The sequence below is a fragment of the Aquila chrysaetos genome, chromosome 10, assembly GCF_900496995.4.
Source record: "Aquila chrysaetos chrysaetos chromosome 10, bAquChr1.4, whole genome shotgun sequence".
Lineage (NCBI taxonomy): Eukaryota > Metazoa > Chordata > Aves > Accipitriformes > Accipitridae > Aquila > Aquila chrysaetos.
In genome coordinates, this window is record NC_044013.1 from 41,026,098 (window position 1) to 41,041,346 (window position 15,249).

General features: G+C 35.5%; 1 protein-coding gene across 4 annotated transcripts in view; it reads left to right on the plus strand.

Moving 5' to 3' along the window:
• USP32 (ubiquitin specific peptidase 32) overlaps positions 1-15,249 on the plus strand; it is an 81,279-nt gene that overhangs the window by 57,938 nt on the left and 8,092 nt on the right. For 3 of the 4 annotated variants that reach the window (XM_030027960.1, XM_030027962.1, XM_030027963.2), the window contains 12 exons: positions 330-470; positions 3,765-3,924; positions 6,219-6,373; positions 7,065-7,146; positions 8,859-8,933; positions 9,549-9,687; positions 9,972-10,077; positions 10,728-10,901; positions 11,437-11,611; positions 12,268-12,419; positions 13,170-13,281; positions 13,828-14,039. In XM_030027960.1, coding sequence (XP_029883820.1) covers positions 330-470; positions 3,765-3,924; positions 6,219-6,373; positions 7,065-7,146; positions 8,859-8,933; positions 9,549-9,687; positions 9,972-10,077; positions 10,728-10,901; positions 11,437-11,611; positions 12,268-12,419; positions 13,170-13,281; positions 13,828-14,039 — 1,683 coding nt within the window. The remainder of the gene's footprint in view (positions 1-329; positions 471-3,764; positions 3,925-6,218; positions 6,374-7,064; positions 7,147-8,858; positions 8,934-9,548; positions 9,688-9,971; positions 10,078-10,727; positions 10,902-11,436; positions 11,612-12,267; positions 12,420-13,169; positions 13,282-13,827; positions 14,040-15,249) is intronic. The other variant, XM_030027961.1, reaches the window with a different exon arrangement.

Below are 15,249 nucleotides of genomic sequence, written 5' to 3' on the forward strand. Positions count from 1 at the left end.
AAACAAATAGCAAAACACAGACCAGCACCGCCAATGATGAGCATAGATTGGATTTCTCTATGCAGTATCTGCGGTTGTTGGAGTAGGTGACATAAGAGAGAAATGTATTATGAATTTTATACTGGACAGCCTTTTAGAGAATAGTGAAACTTGAGCATTAATTATTGTTACATTTAAATACCATCTTTCAGCATGAAAAGCAGTTGCTAATTGCTACTTAAAAGTTTTTTAATAATTAAAAAGTGTTCTGTGTTCATGAACTAAAATTGTTGTAGCTGTATACTTTTTTTTTCCACTTGAGATTTGACAAAATCTCTTTTTGTTTAAAGGCTGCATCATTAACAATGGAGGGTGGAAGATTAAAACGATCTCCACAATTGATTGAAGGAAAGGACTACATAATGGTACCAGAACCAGTTTGGAGAGCACTTTACCATTGGTATGGAGCAAATCTGTCCTTGCCCAGGCCGGTAAGTTGTGATTATAGACACTGTTTACTTGCCATAACCGCCGAGATAATATGAACAACCTAATGTGTCCAAGCTTCTGCCAGTTGCACAAGGTAATCTTTTATGGTCATCTCCCACTTTGTCCAAAATGGATAGTCTAAATGAAAAGTCTTGAAGACCAAGCTGGGAAAAAGCAGTCTCAGAAACGCACATGGATAGAAAGTTGTGGATATTTACCAGGAGGTTTGCAGCATAATCCCCAGGAGGTAGTGCAACAGGGCAGAAATGCTGCTCAACTGATCGTGATTACTAAAGCAGACAAAAGTAAACTTGAGATCACTTTAAAAGACTTGGCATCAAAACACTCATCTTTAAAAGCTAAGATAAATTTTCAGCTGGTCTGCAGAACCAATAAAATCAAAACTGGGACACCTGTAGCTTTGAAAATGCATTTCTTCTCTCACAATTTAATGAAGTGGGGGGAAGGACACTGTCCTTCAAGTTCAGTGTCATAGAGGACATAATATGCAAGATTTAGTGAAGATCTAAAAAACAGATAGCAGTAGGTGATCCTAGTGAAGAAAACAGGCAAAGGCTATTCTTTGTCAAAACGGTTGCTCAGAAGCACTTCTGAGCTGTAGCTGCAAGCTGCAGGAGTAGGTATTCCTAAAAAGAATTTGCATATGAGCACATCAACTTTTGAGTACTGCACAGACTGGTGAAGTTGTTCAGCTTCTCATCAAAGGTTTTTCAATAAAACATTTATCATAAGCAATTTCTCAAGAAATAGATGCTAAAATTGAGTTGAAATCTACTGTCTAAGGCTGCATCAGCATGATTCTGGTTAACCATGTTCAATGCTAAAAGCAAAGACCAGTAATCTCACCTGATACACCCATCCAGTCAGGCCCTTCTTGTTTTAACTCCTCACTGTTAATTTTTGTTGCAGGTATTATGTATTGTGGCAATGTGAATACTAATTGTTATTTTGAGCAGATCATATATTCAAAATAAATATTTCTTTTGTGTCATTCTTCTTCTAGTATTAAGATAATTGCCTTTATTTTTTCTAACAAGTAACTAAAAATCTTACTGGGGAGGCAAGTGATGATCATTCTCATTCTTCAGCACAGAATCAGTAACGCTCCTCCAAACTTATGGAATACTCATTTGTCAGCAAATAATTCATATGCAGTTAATTTTCACATATCTTACATTGGACTGTAAGCAGAAGAACCAATGAATCAGAATAAAATTGTGAAATAGTTTTACAAACAATTACCATAAGTGTATCCATTGTGTAATAAAAAATGTATTTACAATTCGGTAATACTGCATTTTTATATCAACAATTATTTAACTGCCTGTAGTCACTTAAAGCCTTGTAATAAAATGAACTAATTAACAACGGCCTATCAAAGATAAGGTGGTATTTGTACTCGTTTGCACAAAATTTTTGTTTAGAAAAAAGAAAAAAAACCTTGAAGGACTGAAATTGACTTTTTGTAAGTAACACTAGTATTTTCTATATTAAAGCTATAATATCTTTAATTGAAAATTAATTTAGGTCACAATGCAGAATGTATTGCCGAATATAATTTTCAAATGTGAAAGTGCTATATATTAAATGGAATTGACTAAGTGGACTGATAATTGGTCTGTGTTATCCCAATGAGAGATTTTTTTGGTTGCAGTTAAAACAGCAACAGTATTTCTGAAAGAGAAGCAGTAATTATATAGCAATAGCCATTGTTGAATCATATAATTTGCTCACAATTTATTGAGCTATCTCTCTGTTTCTCTGTGTGTAATATTGCAAAACGATTAACAGGTCATAATCATTTGGAGCTATAGCTGGCATACCTTGAATTACTGATATTGAATTTATAAAAAAGTAGGCTGATGTTAGAGGCAAGAAAAAAAATGAAGTAATTTGGTCTATTCACCTAGAAACATTGGAAACTTTCTTCAATTTCTGTTGAGTATATTTATTCCATATAGGGGTTGGTTTACTCTGTGTCAGGTGGTCTCTTATAGCAGCTACACTTAAAAAAAGGAAGCGAGGGGATTTTTTTGATGGCAGCAATAGAGATTAGGTGTTTGGTGCCACAAATACTCAGTGTCACAAATGGGAGAGAATTAGCTGTATGATTTTTGACGATTTGGTCTGTTAACCATAGTACTGGCAATTATTTTACAGTGAAAAATCACTGGCTTCTGTTACCCTCCTCCCACCCATTCACCATGGAAACAAACACCTTTCATGATCCAGAAAAGGCCACATCTCTTTATGCACAAACTATTGTGCTTGAGATTTTTGTGATAGGTTCATTAGAAAAGAGACTTCTATTCAGAATGAGACAATTTTAGTTGGGGTATCCTGTCTAAAAAAAAAAAAAAAAATAAGATATGTATAAACTGTAGCTTTTGAGCCCGTAATTAATGAATATTTTGGCACTTAGTTTTCTGAACACTTGAATTTTTGAAGACCATTTGATTACTTGCAGCCGTGTATACAGGCACTTACAGTCCCTTTCCCATCCCGCAGTAGGGACTGTTATGTTGTTTCTTTCCAGAAAATGTCATCACTGTTGTTTTTGTTGTAACTGAAGTTTAATACTTCAGTGCATTATATTGCTTCTCACAACTTAAGCTGAGTGTTTTCTTCTGCTTCACATGGTCACAAAACTAGTAAACATTCCTGCCATTTATGTATGTCTACGTTTGGGTGGATCTAGATAGCAGAATCTTTGTAGAAATGGTGACTGAAAAGCTGCAAGTCGTGTTCTGGGGTAATTTCAGCTTTTTCTGCCAACATACTAAAATGCAACAAAAGTAAGTTTCAGTCTGTTTTTACAATATGAAGGTTGTAATTCAATCCTATAGTTCAAAAAGTTCAGAACAAATGTCTTATTCAGCAGGTTTGAGTTTCTTCAACAGTTGTGAAACTTCTGTATTGAAGTATACACTGAGTAGAATTAATGAGGTTCATTGTAGATTCACATACATTTCAGGAATTACAAAAATGTTTGTTCCATGGTGTTGTACAGGAAGCTATGCTCCACTAAATAAGGTGTTTGCTTTTGACAGTCTGCAACTAGTGAGCTTCAAAAAGGGCTTAGAAATCAATAAATTGTTATTCCTGTGGATATTTGCCTAAGACCCCATAAGAAGTTCAGAAGATTTCTCATCTCCTAGTGAAACATAGTTTATTTTTTTAACCATCTGCTTTAATCATTACTGCCTGTTCCTATTGGGATTTCCTACATGTTTGGAACAGCAGTCTCTAAAATGTGTTTTAAACGTCTTTACTAGGTGATCAAAAACAGCAAAACAAATGTGCCTGAACTAGAGTTATTTCCTCGCTACCTGCTCTTCCTGAGACAGCAGCCTGCCACTCGAACGCAGCAGTCAAACATCTGGGTGAATATGGGTATGATGAGCCTGAGAATGTTTCCTCAGCATTTACCTAGAGGTAACTTAAGAATGCAGCAAGAATACAAGTGCGCAGTTTCTAAGAAAGCGAGACCCACAGCTGTAGAAGCTTGCTGCCACTGTGCTTGTACACCAGCTAATCAACTGTAAGGCACAATCAGCATTTGGTAAAGATTTAAAGGCTTTCCTCCTATCTTCTCTTGAAAGGAAGAGGCATGAGGGAGCATTTTCAGTGAAGTCAGTTAAGTCGCGTAGTTACTGCAAAGAGATTGGTGAGTTGAAAGTGAGAAATGAGCACTGCATAAACTACACAGCTAAGAAGGGCGGATCTGATTATTCCTGTCGGTAGTTAGTTTTGTAGCCATTGAATAAATGCATCTGTGCATTGGGGTGTGTATCTGATAGTACAGTGGTATAATAAATGAAATCACTGTTCAGCCAACTGGTTCTGAGTTACTTGGGCAGCTAGGCTTTAATGTCCAGAATTATTTAATACTCTTTAGAAAGAGATTGAAATAAGGGAATATGAAGACTATTATTTGATGCTGTTCGGAAAGACAATTCAGTAGGAAGCATAAACATACAACTGGAATATATATGTCATAATTGTGGTGGGTAATGCTCACCAAAAGACTGTAAAAATAATGGGCTATAAGAATAATCTTTAGATTGCAGCTTCACATTTCATCTGACAAGTGTAGCAGGATTTGTTTTCAGTTACCAGTTTGTACGCATGGTTGCATACTTGCGTTGCACAGTAGGTTTGAAGAAATACCTGATGTTCGCATGCATGTGTGTTTGGATACACACAGATATACATACACATCCACAGTAACATATGTCCAGAAATGGGCTCACCTGACTACTGAAAATTAAATCTTTTAGCCTTGCTAGTGTTAGCTTGTGTTTAAAAATCTCATGCAGATGCTCAATTTTTCACTGCTTTGGTAGAATCTAAAACTTAACGTGTAGATAGCGGCTGCCTGCTTGATCAAGTTCCGCTACAGAAACTGCCTGCTACCCAAATTCATTTTTCCTACTTGACCTAATAAAATGGAAACTGCTTTGTTTGGACATCCTAAAATGCCCAAATTCAAATTAAGAGAATCTTCTGATGTGCCAAATTTGATCTTGATTTGGAATTATTTTGCTCTGCACTAATTTATTTGTCCAATCATTTATTAATCTTTTTGAGTTTTCAAATATGCTTTCTTGCTGTAATCTTACAACTAATCCTCTGATCCCTAGTCTCAGAAAATGCTTTTTTGTTTTCTTCCCAAAAAATGAGTACTTTGCTTGGTATACTGAAGCAAAACTGATGCTTTGCTGACTTACAAGATGATTACAGTATAGTTTTACTCTCTTGGCAAATTGCATGTAATATTGCATCTTTTCATACGGTAGTATTTATTTTATTTTAATCTTTTGACAGTGAAAGTAGAACAATGTCACTTCTCTGGTTACTTAAGTAATGCAGTTGCCCAGTTGGGTTTGGCTGTATAATAAAAGCTTTTCATGAATATGTTACAGACCTGTCTCTGTGAGGAGTGGGGAACTTCCTAAGGTTAAACTAAAGAAGAGCAAAAAATGAAGCATGTAAAGTTGGTCTCATCTCTTGTGCAAATGTGTTGTTTAAAGATGAGCTGATATTACAGAAAAGAGCAACAATCTCAACTGGTGGAATTAATTTGTGTTGCAAATATGAGACTGTTGAGAAATTCTGGTGAAAATCCTAGGTGTCTTCACAGAATGTGTGCTGAGGAATTTAGTTATAAAGAATACTTTTATTGTGAAACTGCCAGGCTGATTTCATCTTCACAGATCAGCATTCATCTCCATAGAAGAGCTGAAGCAAAGTCATGCTACTTCCAAGAATAGTCAGACTGATTTGTTTGACCTTATTTTTTACTTCGAGTGTTCTCTCAAAAAGAAAATTCTCATGAAATTTTGAATTCCTTTATTTTGAAAATTACCATTGTCTCTGATACTCTGTCTTCAAGAGAAAAAAAGAACAGTCCAGTCTTTGAAAAGTTCTTTTAAATTATTTATTTCCTATGAGAATCTTAGGGGAGCAATTTTCTAATAGGTTTTGGTAAGAAGGGAGGTAAATTTATCTGTTTTGTGATAGCAAGTTTGTTGTCCCAAAGGGTTAGTAACAACTAGCTTTCAATCTAACTCATTATTTTATCCATAAACAAAAGCAGTAGAACTGTGTACTTCTTTTTCACAAAAGTACTTATAGTATATGCAGTGTATAAGTTTATTGATCTGATTTCAGTTGGCCTGTGGGTATATACATTATTTTTTGCTCTTTTCTTATGATTGTGAATCCAGGGAATGTACCATCACCGAATGCTCCTTTAAAAAGAGTGTTGGCTTACACTGGCTGCTTTAGTCGCATGCAAACAATTAAAGAGATACATGAATATCTCTCCCAGAGGCTACGTATAAAAGAAGAAGATATGCGCCTCTGGTTATACAATAGTGAGGTAATGTTGGTCTTTTTTCTTTTTTCTTTTTTTTTTTTTAATCAGCTATTGGATATTGTATATCTTACTATTTTCTAGAAACTATTAAATACACATGCACAGAAAAAAAATAAAATAGAGGATGTAAGTTTCCTTTGCAGTTTAACCACCCAGGTTGGAAAACTCTTGCCACTTGCTTTCTAGAGTTTTCTGTGCACTGCAAGCAGTGAAATTTAGATTTTGGTGTTAATGACCCAAAAAACTTACCTTTTGTTTTCCTAGTAGCCTGATAAACATTTAATTATCCTGTGATGTATTTAAAAATTGGCAATTGGTTGACCTATTACAAGGCTTGATGAAGTTTCATAGAAACTGTTTTAAATGGAAATAAAAATATAGTCTTTCATTGACATGCCATCCAGAATCTATTTCAAATGTGTATGTGAACAAATCACAATGAACAAGCAGAATGTATTCCTCCAAATCATTAAGTGCATGTAATTCTCTCATTCTAAAGAAATACCACATAAAATTAAAGCATTGAACTAGATGCTTCTGGAGATTAGTGAACTACTGTATTTAATTAACATAGGTAGGAAGCTGGTGCTCTCATTTTTGTGAGTTTTAATTTCATTGCTTCGAGATTAAAATATCCTCAGAGAATTTTAAATCTAGAAGTAATAACTGGATGAAGTATTTTTTTCTCCTGCAGAACTATCTTACTTTGCTGGATGATGAAGATCACAGACTGGAGTATCTTAAAATCCAAGATGAGCAGCATTTAGTAATAGAAGGTATAAAAAGGGCTTATAATTTGTTTACACACTAAAAATGAATAGTTTTATATGAGTATAGGTATGGTTAATATATTGTGTGTAGTACCCATTTCTGTAATTGCCCAAACTACACAAATATATAGGCCTACTGCCCAAATATTTTATTTTTGGAAATGTTTTGAGAAGGAAGAGTATGTGTAAATAGATGTCTGTCTCTATATATGCATGTATTGAAAGAAATACTGGAAGAAATACCAAAGCTTCAAATAACCCACCCCCCCTACAGTAATAGCTAAAATACCAGAGATTTAACAAAAGCGGGGTGAGGCATCTGAGGCTTTTTCATTATCTGGGGTTTTTTTTCACTAATTTTACTAGAGTTTAGGTTACAATATTTGCATGAACATATTCTTACTGACAAAGCAAAAGGTGAAGAGAAGCGCATGCTTTAGTCCATGTCAGGTTCATTTCTAATACTTTCATTACAAGCTGCTTTTATTTTCACATCTGGAGAGAACCTAACACATTTCGACTTGACTGCTTGGCTGACTCTTGTCGTGGTGGAAAGGTGTCATAAATAGTCTCAACCTTTCTTGTTTCAATTTATGCCTATTGTGTCTCATCTTCCTGCCATATGCTACTGCGCTAGGTAGTGCTATCAGTCACAAATATGTTAAGCCTTTGTCAAAGGTATCAGGGTGCACAGATCAGCTGAGTTTTCAACTAGTTTGACCTTTTTGGCTAATTTTTTAATAGGAGAAACAGAAGTGTACATAGTTAATCCACTTTGCTGTTGTCCTTACATCACAAAGGCTATATAGAAATCTGGGTCTTGCATTGGTTCTATACAAGTTTCACTTAGCGTAGCTTTGTATTACACCTTAGGTTGGTGTGCTAGATGGACTCATCCTTTTTGCCACTTGGCTCAGCTCATATTTGATCAATCTAAAATTGGCAGAGTGGCTGATGCAGTTCATTGTGTATCTGCGTTAATCACTAGACACAAGAGAAGAAATGGGAATTTATACATAGGGAGCGGGGCTGCACCTTGCCGTATCAGGTGAAACAGAACCTCGAGGCTGTAGTTCAATAAACAAACTGGCATTAAGTCAACACTGCAACTGAAAGAAGCAGTCTGACCTTCCTCTGCCTTCACCGTGGACAACTACTTGACACTTATCCGAGGAACTGGCTGTGAGAAGTGATCTAGTGAAAAATAACTCCCTCTTTTCAGCTAGCTCAATTCCTTAAGCCAGTTTGCTGTACGGCTTGTGTCAATGTAAGATAGATGCTTTTTTTTTTTTGTCCCGCTTTATCTCAAAACACATGTAATTTGTCCCTATTTTGAAATACATTTGAATCTTTTGTTGGTTCGTAACAACAACAAATATTAGTGATCGCTCACGAAGCAAACAGATTTGTTCAAATCTGGGGGTCCTTATTAAGTATTAGAATAAGTACAGTAAAACTTCTTAACCAACAGCAAAGAAATCACAGAGCTGCTTTCTAAAGATATTACTGGCATGGATGGAATGATGCCAGTATTAGAATGATTTCCAGTAATGTTTGGAAACACTGAAATGAAAACTAGCAAAAATAATAACTAAAAATAAGCAAATTTCTAATCTCAAATATTAGAAAAATTTAATTAAACCTCTTCAGCTGTATAAGCTCTCTGGACTAAGTAACAAACAGTTTTAAAAAAATCTTTATACCATATCTCTTTCTAGTTCGAAACAAAGACATGAGCTGGCCAGAAGAGATGTCTTTTATAGCAAACAGCAGTAAAATAGACAGACATAAAGGTAAGTGTTTCAGCAGAGTAATTGAATTATGATGAGAAGAAAAATCCAAGAGGCTATATTATGTTGAAATAATCCTTTTTAATATAAGTGCTCTTAACTTTGGAAGAGGTCTTTTATGCCTGTGCTGCTTTCCTTGTTCTTTCTGTTTTATTAAATTAGATGGTGGAAATGTGGGAGGGTTGGATGTATAGATAGATAAATATGTAGATGTTCAGATGCAGCAGTAGCAAATGGTACATAGCAAATTCTGGATTTTGTGTTTATTATCTTGGATTTTTTTTTTTTTTTTAAGGTAAGGAATAGTAAAGATTTTAACAAATTAATCCAGAAATTTCAGTACCATAATTATTTACCTGAAAACAGTTTGTATGGATTGTACTGATGTCCATAGTGGATCAGATCCAACAAAATACCTCAATTTCTGTTAAGTAAGGTTGAGAGAGCAGATATTTTGGACAGGCTGATCTTCTGTTGCATCTGCTAGCTGTAGTCTTGTCGTTGGGAGCAGGCTAAATTGAATTGGTTACTGTGAAAAGGTCATATTCTTAACTTTACTGATATATGACTGAATTTTTCACATCTGCACAATTGGTATAATTGTTTTCTTTTTCTCAGTTCCTACTGAAAAGGGTGCTACTGGATTAAGCAATCTGGGTAACACATGTTTCATGAACTCCAGTATCCAGTGTGTCAGTAATACACAACCTCTAACACGGTATTTCATCTCAGGAAGACATCTTTATGAGCTTAACAGGTAATTTTCTATTTGAGACCATTGGCATTTTAGATGCTGTAACATTTCTTTAAAATGAGTTTCAGCTTTCAGGAGTAGATGGTATGAATAAATCCTTTTAAGTTCAGTGTTATCAACCATCAGCTATAGAGCAGATACTAGATTAGATATGTGAAAGTATAACCTTTTTTGTTTCTGAGAGAGTTAAAACAGTTCAGCAAGAACCCTTTGCACTTCCTTGTTTATCCCTATGCTTGAATTTTGTTTAAATTTTATTATGGTATTAATTACTTTATGATTCCTAGGACAAATCCAATAGGAATGAAAGGACACATGGCCAAGTGCTATGGGGATTTGGTTCAAGAGTTGTGGAGTGGAACTCAGAAGAATATAGCACCATTAAAGCTACGGGTGAGTCTGTAATGTGTGTTATTTAAAGGTAGAAAGCCAGAATTTCTTTGAATAGCAGAAATCTTTTAATGCACTTTTTCCTGATGTAACCTGTATTGTAATGGTTCTGGAACTCAAATCAGTATCTCCCCTAGAGAAAGGGAAGGAAACTTGGACATACATTTTCATGTGTTAGAAGCTGGCTGTGAAGCCAATGACCATATCCCGGGCAGTCAGTCATCACGTATGTTACTCCAAACCGGTCACAGAATTTGCTTTCTTGCCTGTAAGGAACGTAGGGGAGGTGTTCAGGAAGGGGCTGTGCAGGGGCAAGATGCGCATCTGGAGGAAGCCAGGGTTCATCAGTCCTGGTGCAGACTTGAGCAGCTTTCTGTGGAATACAATCATGGTTCAGTGGTTGTAAGGTCAGAGGACTTATCTGATATGGATCAGAGGTTGTGGTGTAAGATGTGGCTTTTATAGCCCTTGTTAGGGACAAAAGATTATGTATTTGCCTGTAAATGGTCTTGTTCTGAAAGTATGGGGGTTACCTTAACTCTTGGCAATTGAATTTTTGTTCTTTGACAGCATGCATCTTGTCTACAATATTTTTATTTATTGTTACAACCTTTGTTACATTATGTTTAATAACTTTCTGGCTTTTTTTGCAGTGGACAATAGCAAAATATGCTCCAAGATTTAATGGCTTTCAACAGCAAGACTCACAGGAGCTTCTGGCTTTTCTTTTGGATGGTCTTCATGAGGATTTGAACAGAGTGCATGATAAGCCATATGTTGAACTGAAAGACAGTGATGGTCGACCAGACTGGGAAGTAGCAGCAGAGGTATGGGTTAAAATTTTTGGGTTTGGGGTTTGTTTGTTTGCTGGGTTTTTTTTTCCCTGTAGTACTAAGCTGCTAAGTTGTTGATGAGGCTTCTGTGACAATACTCTTTCAGGGCTGTACCGTCTTTTGGAGCTTGTTAGATCTGTGATTTAAGGAGTCAATTTCACCTTTGAGCTGAAAATGAGTTTTAAGTGTTATAATAAAGGTATAATGATGAGACTTCACAATCATTTTGAACAGCTCCTCAGAATTATGGAGTATCAAAATATTTCAAGATATCTGATGATCCTTTCAGAAGTACTTTAAATGATGTCATACCTTGATTATTGTGTTAATTGAAATAACTTTTCTTTACTTGTGTTGAAACTAAATACTTCCTTTTTATTAGAAATTGGTAAACCACTTCTATGGAAATAATTTGCCTTCCATAGGCCAATGAAACTTTGCAGGTCTTACAGCATATCCTACTTCCTGTAGTTCAAGCAAGTAGTCTTCAGCTTCTAACTTTGTATTGGTTTTTTGTACTTCATTTTAGGCCTGGGAGAACCATCTGAGAAGAAACAGATCCATTGTCGTAGATTTATTTCATGGGCAGCTGAAGTCACAAGTAAAATGTAAAACTTGTGGACATATAAGTGTTAGATTTGACCCTTTTAATTTTTTATCCTTGCCTTTGCCAATGGATAGCTACATGCACCTAGAAATTACAGGTGAGTAGTAGTGTTTAACTCCCTATAAACTTGTCATTGCTAAAATAAAAACTGTATATGTAGAACAGCTATAAAACGTCCAATTTTTGTTTGTGTTAGTACTTACACTTAAAAATAGTATAACTATTTTAATATAATAGAGTACAAGAATTTTTGATGGAATACAGTTAAACTACAATAAAACCTTTAAAAACAGAGGATAGATGGCCCATTTTTAGTCTTGACTGAAGGACTTAATAGAGAAACATTTAAACTGGAGATTCTGAGAACTTTCCTTCAGTTCACTGTGTTGTGGAGGTTTTCCTAAATCTGCCTGGGGTGAAAAAGAAGGGCTAGGGGCAGTGTACAACCAAAAAATACTTTATGGGTCACGAACTATACTATGAAGAACCCATGTATTCTTGGAAAAGAGACAAAAGGAAATATGATAAAAAAGTGAAACAAATTTTGAAACCATTTTCTACTGCCTATGCAGCAGGAGATTTTCTGACATTTCAAATGCAGACCTTGAAAATTGACTGGTAAAAAAAATTAAATAAATCATATCTTCAAGTGGGAAAAAAAAATACTTTCTAATAAGTAAGTAGCTGTAATGTATTATTCTCATTAAAACTTTCCTGGTTTGCTGACCAGTGTGTGTGTTTTCCCCTTTAAAGTAATTAAATTAGATGGTACTACTCCTGTTCGATATGGCCTGAGATTGAACATGGATGAAAAGTATACAGGTTTGAAAAAACAGTTAAGTGAACTCTGTGGGCTAAAACCAGAACAGATTCTACTTGCAGAAGTGCATAGCTCCAATATAAAGGTAAGAAGAAAAAAAATTCTTCATTGCTGCAACATATTTTTGGTATTTTTGTTTGTTATTTGTGTACAGCAGTATACTTCTTCATTCTTTTTGACATAAAGCTTTGGCTACAAGAACTGTGAAATAATTTAACTGAACGTGTGATAAAAAAGTCATCTTAGTTGTATCTCTGTATGAATTTTTATTTCACTCTTAAACTGTAATTTGGCTTGCTTTAAATAGATTTAAAATCAAAGTAAACTGAACCAAAATAAACCACTTGTAAACAAAATTAATAGTGATGTAGAATCTTGCAGAAGTTTAGTTGAATTGATTCGTAATGGTATTTTTAGGAAAAAAAGGATAAAATCATCTTGAGGTAATAAATCTGAAGTTAGAGTGCTTTGATGAGTTTAAACACTGTCAAGACGTTGGAGGCATAAGTAATGACTGGCTTTAGTGCACATGTATATATGTGTATATATATAATATTTTTTTACTGTCATTGAATAGGATTAAAACTGCTTGAAACTAGGTGCTCTCAGTGTCTTTAGAGTACCATTAATAACTCTCTCACGTCTTGCCACAGAGATCTGCAAAGGGGTGTGCTTGTTGGCTCCCTTTTTACCTTCTAGAAAGGTGTAAGAAAGCAGATGGCAGGGGAGAAATGAGCTGATAGATAACACTTTTTTCAGAAGGACAAAACATGTTCGGAGTCACAGATAGAAGTATATACATGTCTGACTAACTTGCTGCTGTTTTTTACTGAAGAACTTTCCTCAAGACAACCAGAAAGTCCGGTTATCAGTGAGTGGGTTTTTGTGTGCATTTGAAATACCAATTCCAGGATCCCCTACATCAGCATCAAGTCCTGTGCAGACAGGTAAAAGGAAACATATTTATTTTCCTGTTCATTTAAAATGCACAGTGCTTAGGTATTGGAGATATTCAAAAGAAAACCTTACTTTTTAGTAATAAGTAAACAGTGAGGATTAAAGAAAAGACAGATAAGTTAGAGTTCTTATCCACAGAGAAGCTGTGAGCAGTCTCAGTGTCTGTGATCCTTTTTAGAATCATACCCAGGATAGCAGTCTGAAGATCGCTATGTACTTACTTTAGTTAAAGACACAAGAAACACGCTAAATATTTTATTACTTGTGGATTGGCTCTAAGGCAGGACATATAAAAAATTGGAAGCCTGATTTTGTTGTTTGTGGTTTCATCTATGGGTTTTAAACACCTCTGTTATTCTTTGCTCTTGCATGCTCTGATTTTGCAAAGTTGTAGGCAAATAAAAGGGTAGATGTTGGTCTTAAAGAGAGTAGAAGATATCTCATTAAATGCACTGAACAGAATGGGAAGGATAAAAAAATCTTGTGATCAGTTCTGGTTACTGTACATAACTGAGAATGTAATTGTCTATCTACAGATGTCTCAGCTGGGCCATCGGCTAATGGAGCACCCAACATAATGATGAATGGGGACCTTCCAAAACCAGCCCTAATTCCAAATGGAATGCCAAATACTGTAGTGCCATGTGGAACAGAACGTAACCTTGCCAACTGGACTCTCAACGGTCATGTGCCCTTGCTTTCTGATAGTCCATGTACAGGGTATATAATTGCAGTCCACAGAAAAATGGTTAGTAGATTTTGTATTTGTTATAAATTGTTCACGTAACACACTTGGAAAGAAAGTCAGTGAGGCTTTTTTTAATGTCCTTATGATAAATTAATCTTTATTTCTTAAGAACAGGGAGCTTGAATATATTTCCCTCTTAAGTGAGCGCCAAGTTCTACAGAAACACAACTCTTGTAAATTTAAATTGTAATGTCTAATGTTGGTGAATTTTTCTTTCCCTAGTACTGGCGTGCTTCCCAGTTCTTTAATGCTGAGATGCATACTTGGGCATTTGCTAACTCCCTGATTAAATGTTCCAGGTTCTTTGAGCAGAAAAAATCTAATTAGAGGGGCTACTAGAAATGCGTTTCTTTCCCATTATGTGGAAAAGCCTTACATCTTATATGGAAACAGAGTGAAGATATATAGTACATTCCTGGGTCGTTCTGTTAGCATTACTACACTTTGTAAGAGCATCTGTAGTTAAGTTGAACTCTAAATGTCAGAGCCGGATGACTGAACACCTCAAATAGCCACGCGTTCTGTGTGCGCTGTGTCCAAACTTTAAGAGTCTGTTGACATTTAGAGCCTGGTGGTTATGGGCCGGGAGACCATTTAACTTTCCTCTTTACTGTGTGTTTGTATGAGGGTTTTTTGCTCTATTCTCTCAAGAAGTGGCCGCTAACCACTGTTATCACTGTTATCTTGATTCAGATTTTGCAGAATCTCTTAGGTGATTGGTATAATGCTTTTGAGCCATTACAAGCAGCTAGCTCTACAGCTTAAAAACCAGTAAAAGTTGTTTGTGGAAGCTCTTCCAGGAATCCATGCTTGTCATTGTCAAAAATCTTATCAATGGAAAGGGTTAATTGTATAAAAATTATGCAACGTAGTAACCATTTGCTGTACCTTAGTGTCGTTAAGTCAGCATGTTAAATGGGAGATGTAGCATGAAGGTTAGTTTGTCTGCTTGGAAGAAGTTGTGTACAACTCTGTAGTGCTCCTTTAGATGTAAAGGTTTTTGTTTTCTAGCAAACGTGAGCTTGCCTAGTGTAGAGGTAATTTTGGGATAGGTATTAGCATCATTAGGTGCGTGGCTGCATTACAATATTACCATGTGGTGGGAAAAGTAAGAAATATGCATCATATGAAATATAAAATATTGTACATCGTTGAAACAGATTTATGTTGATGTGCTCTAATGCCTAAATAACATTGCGATATTATCATA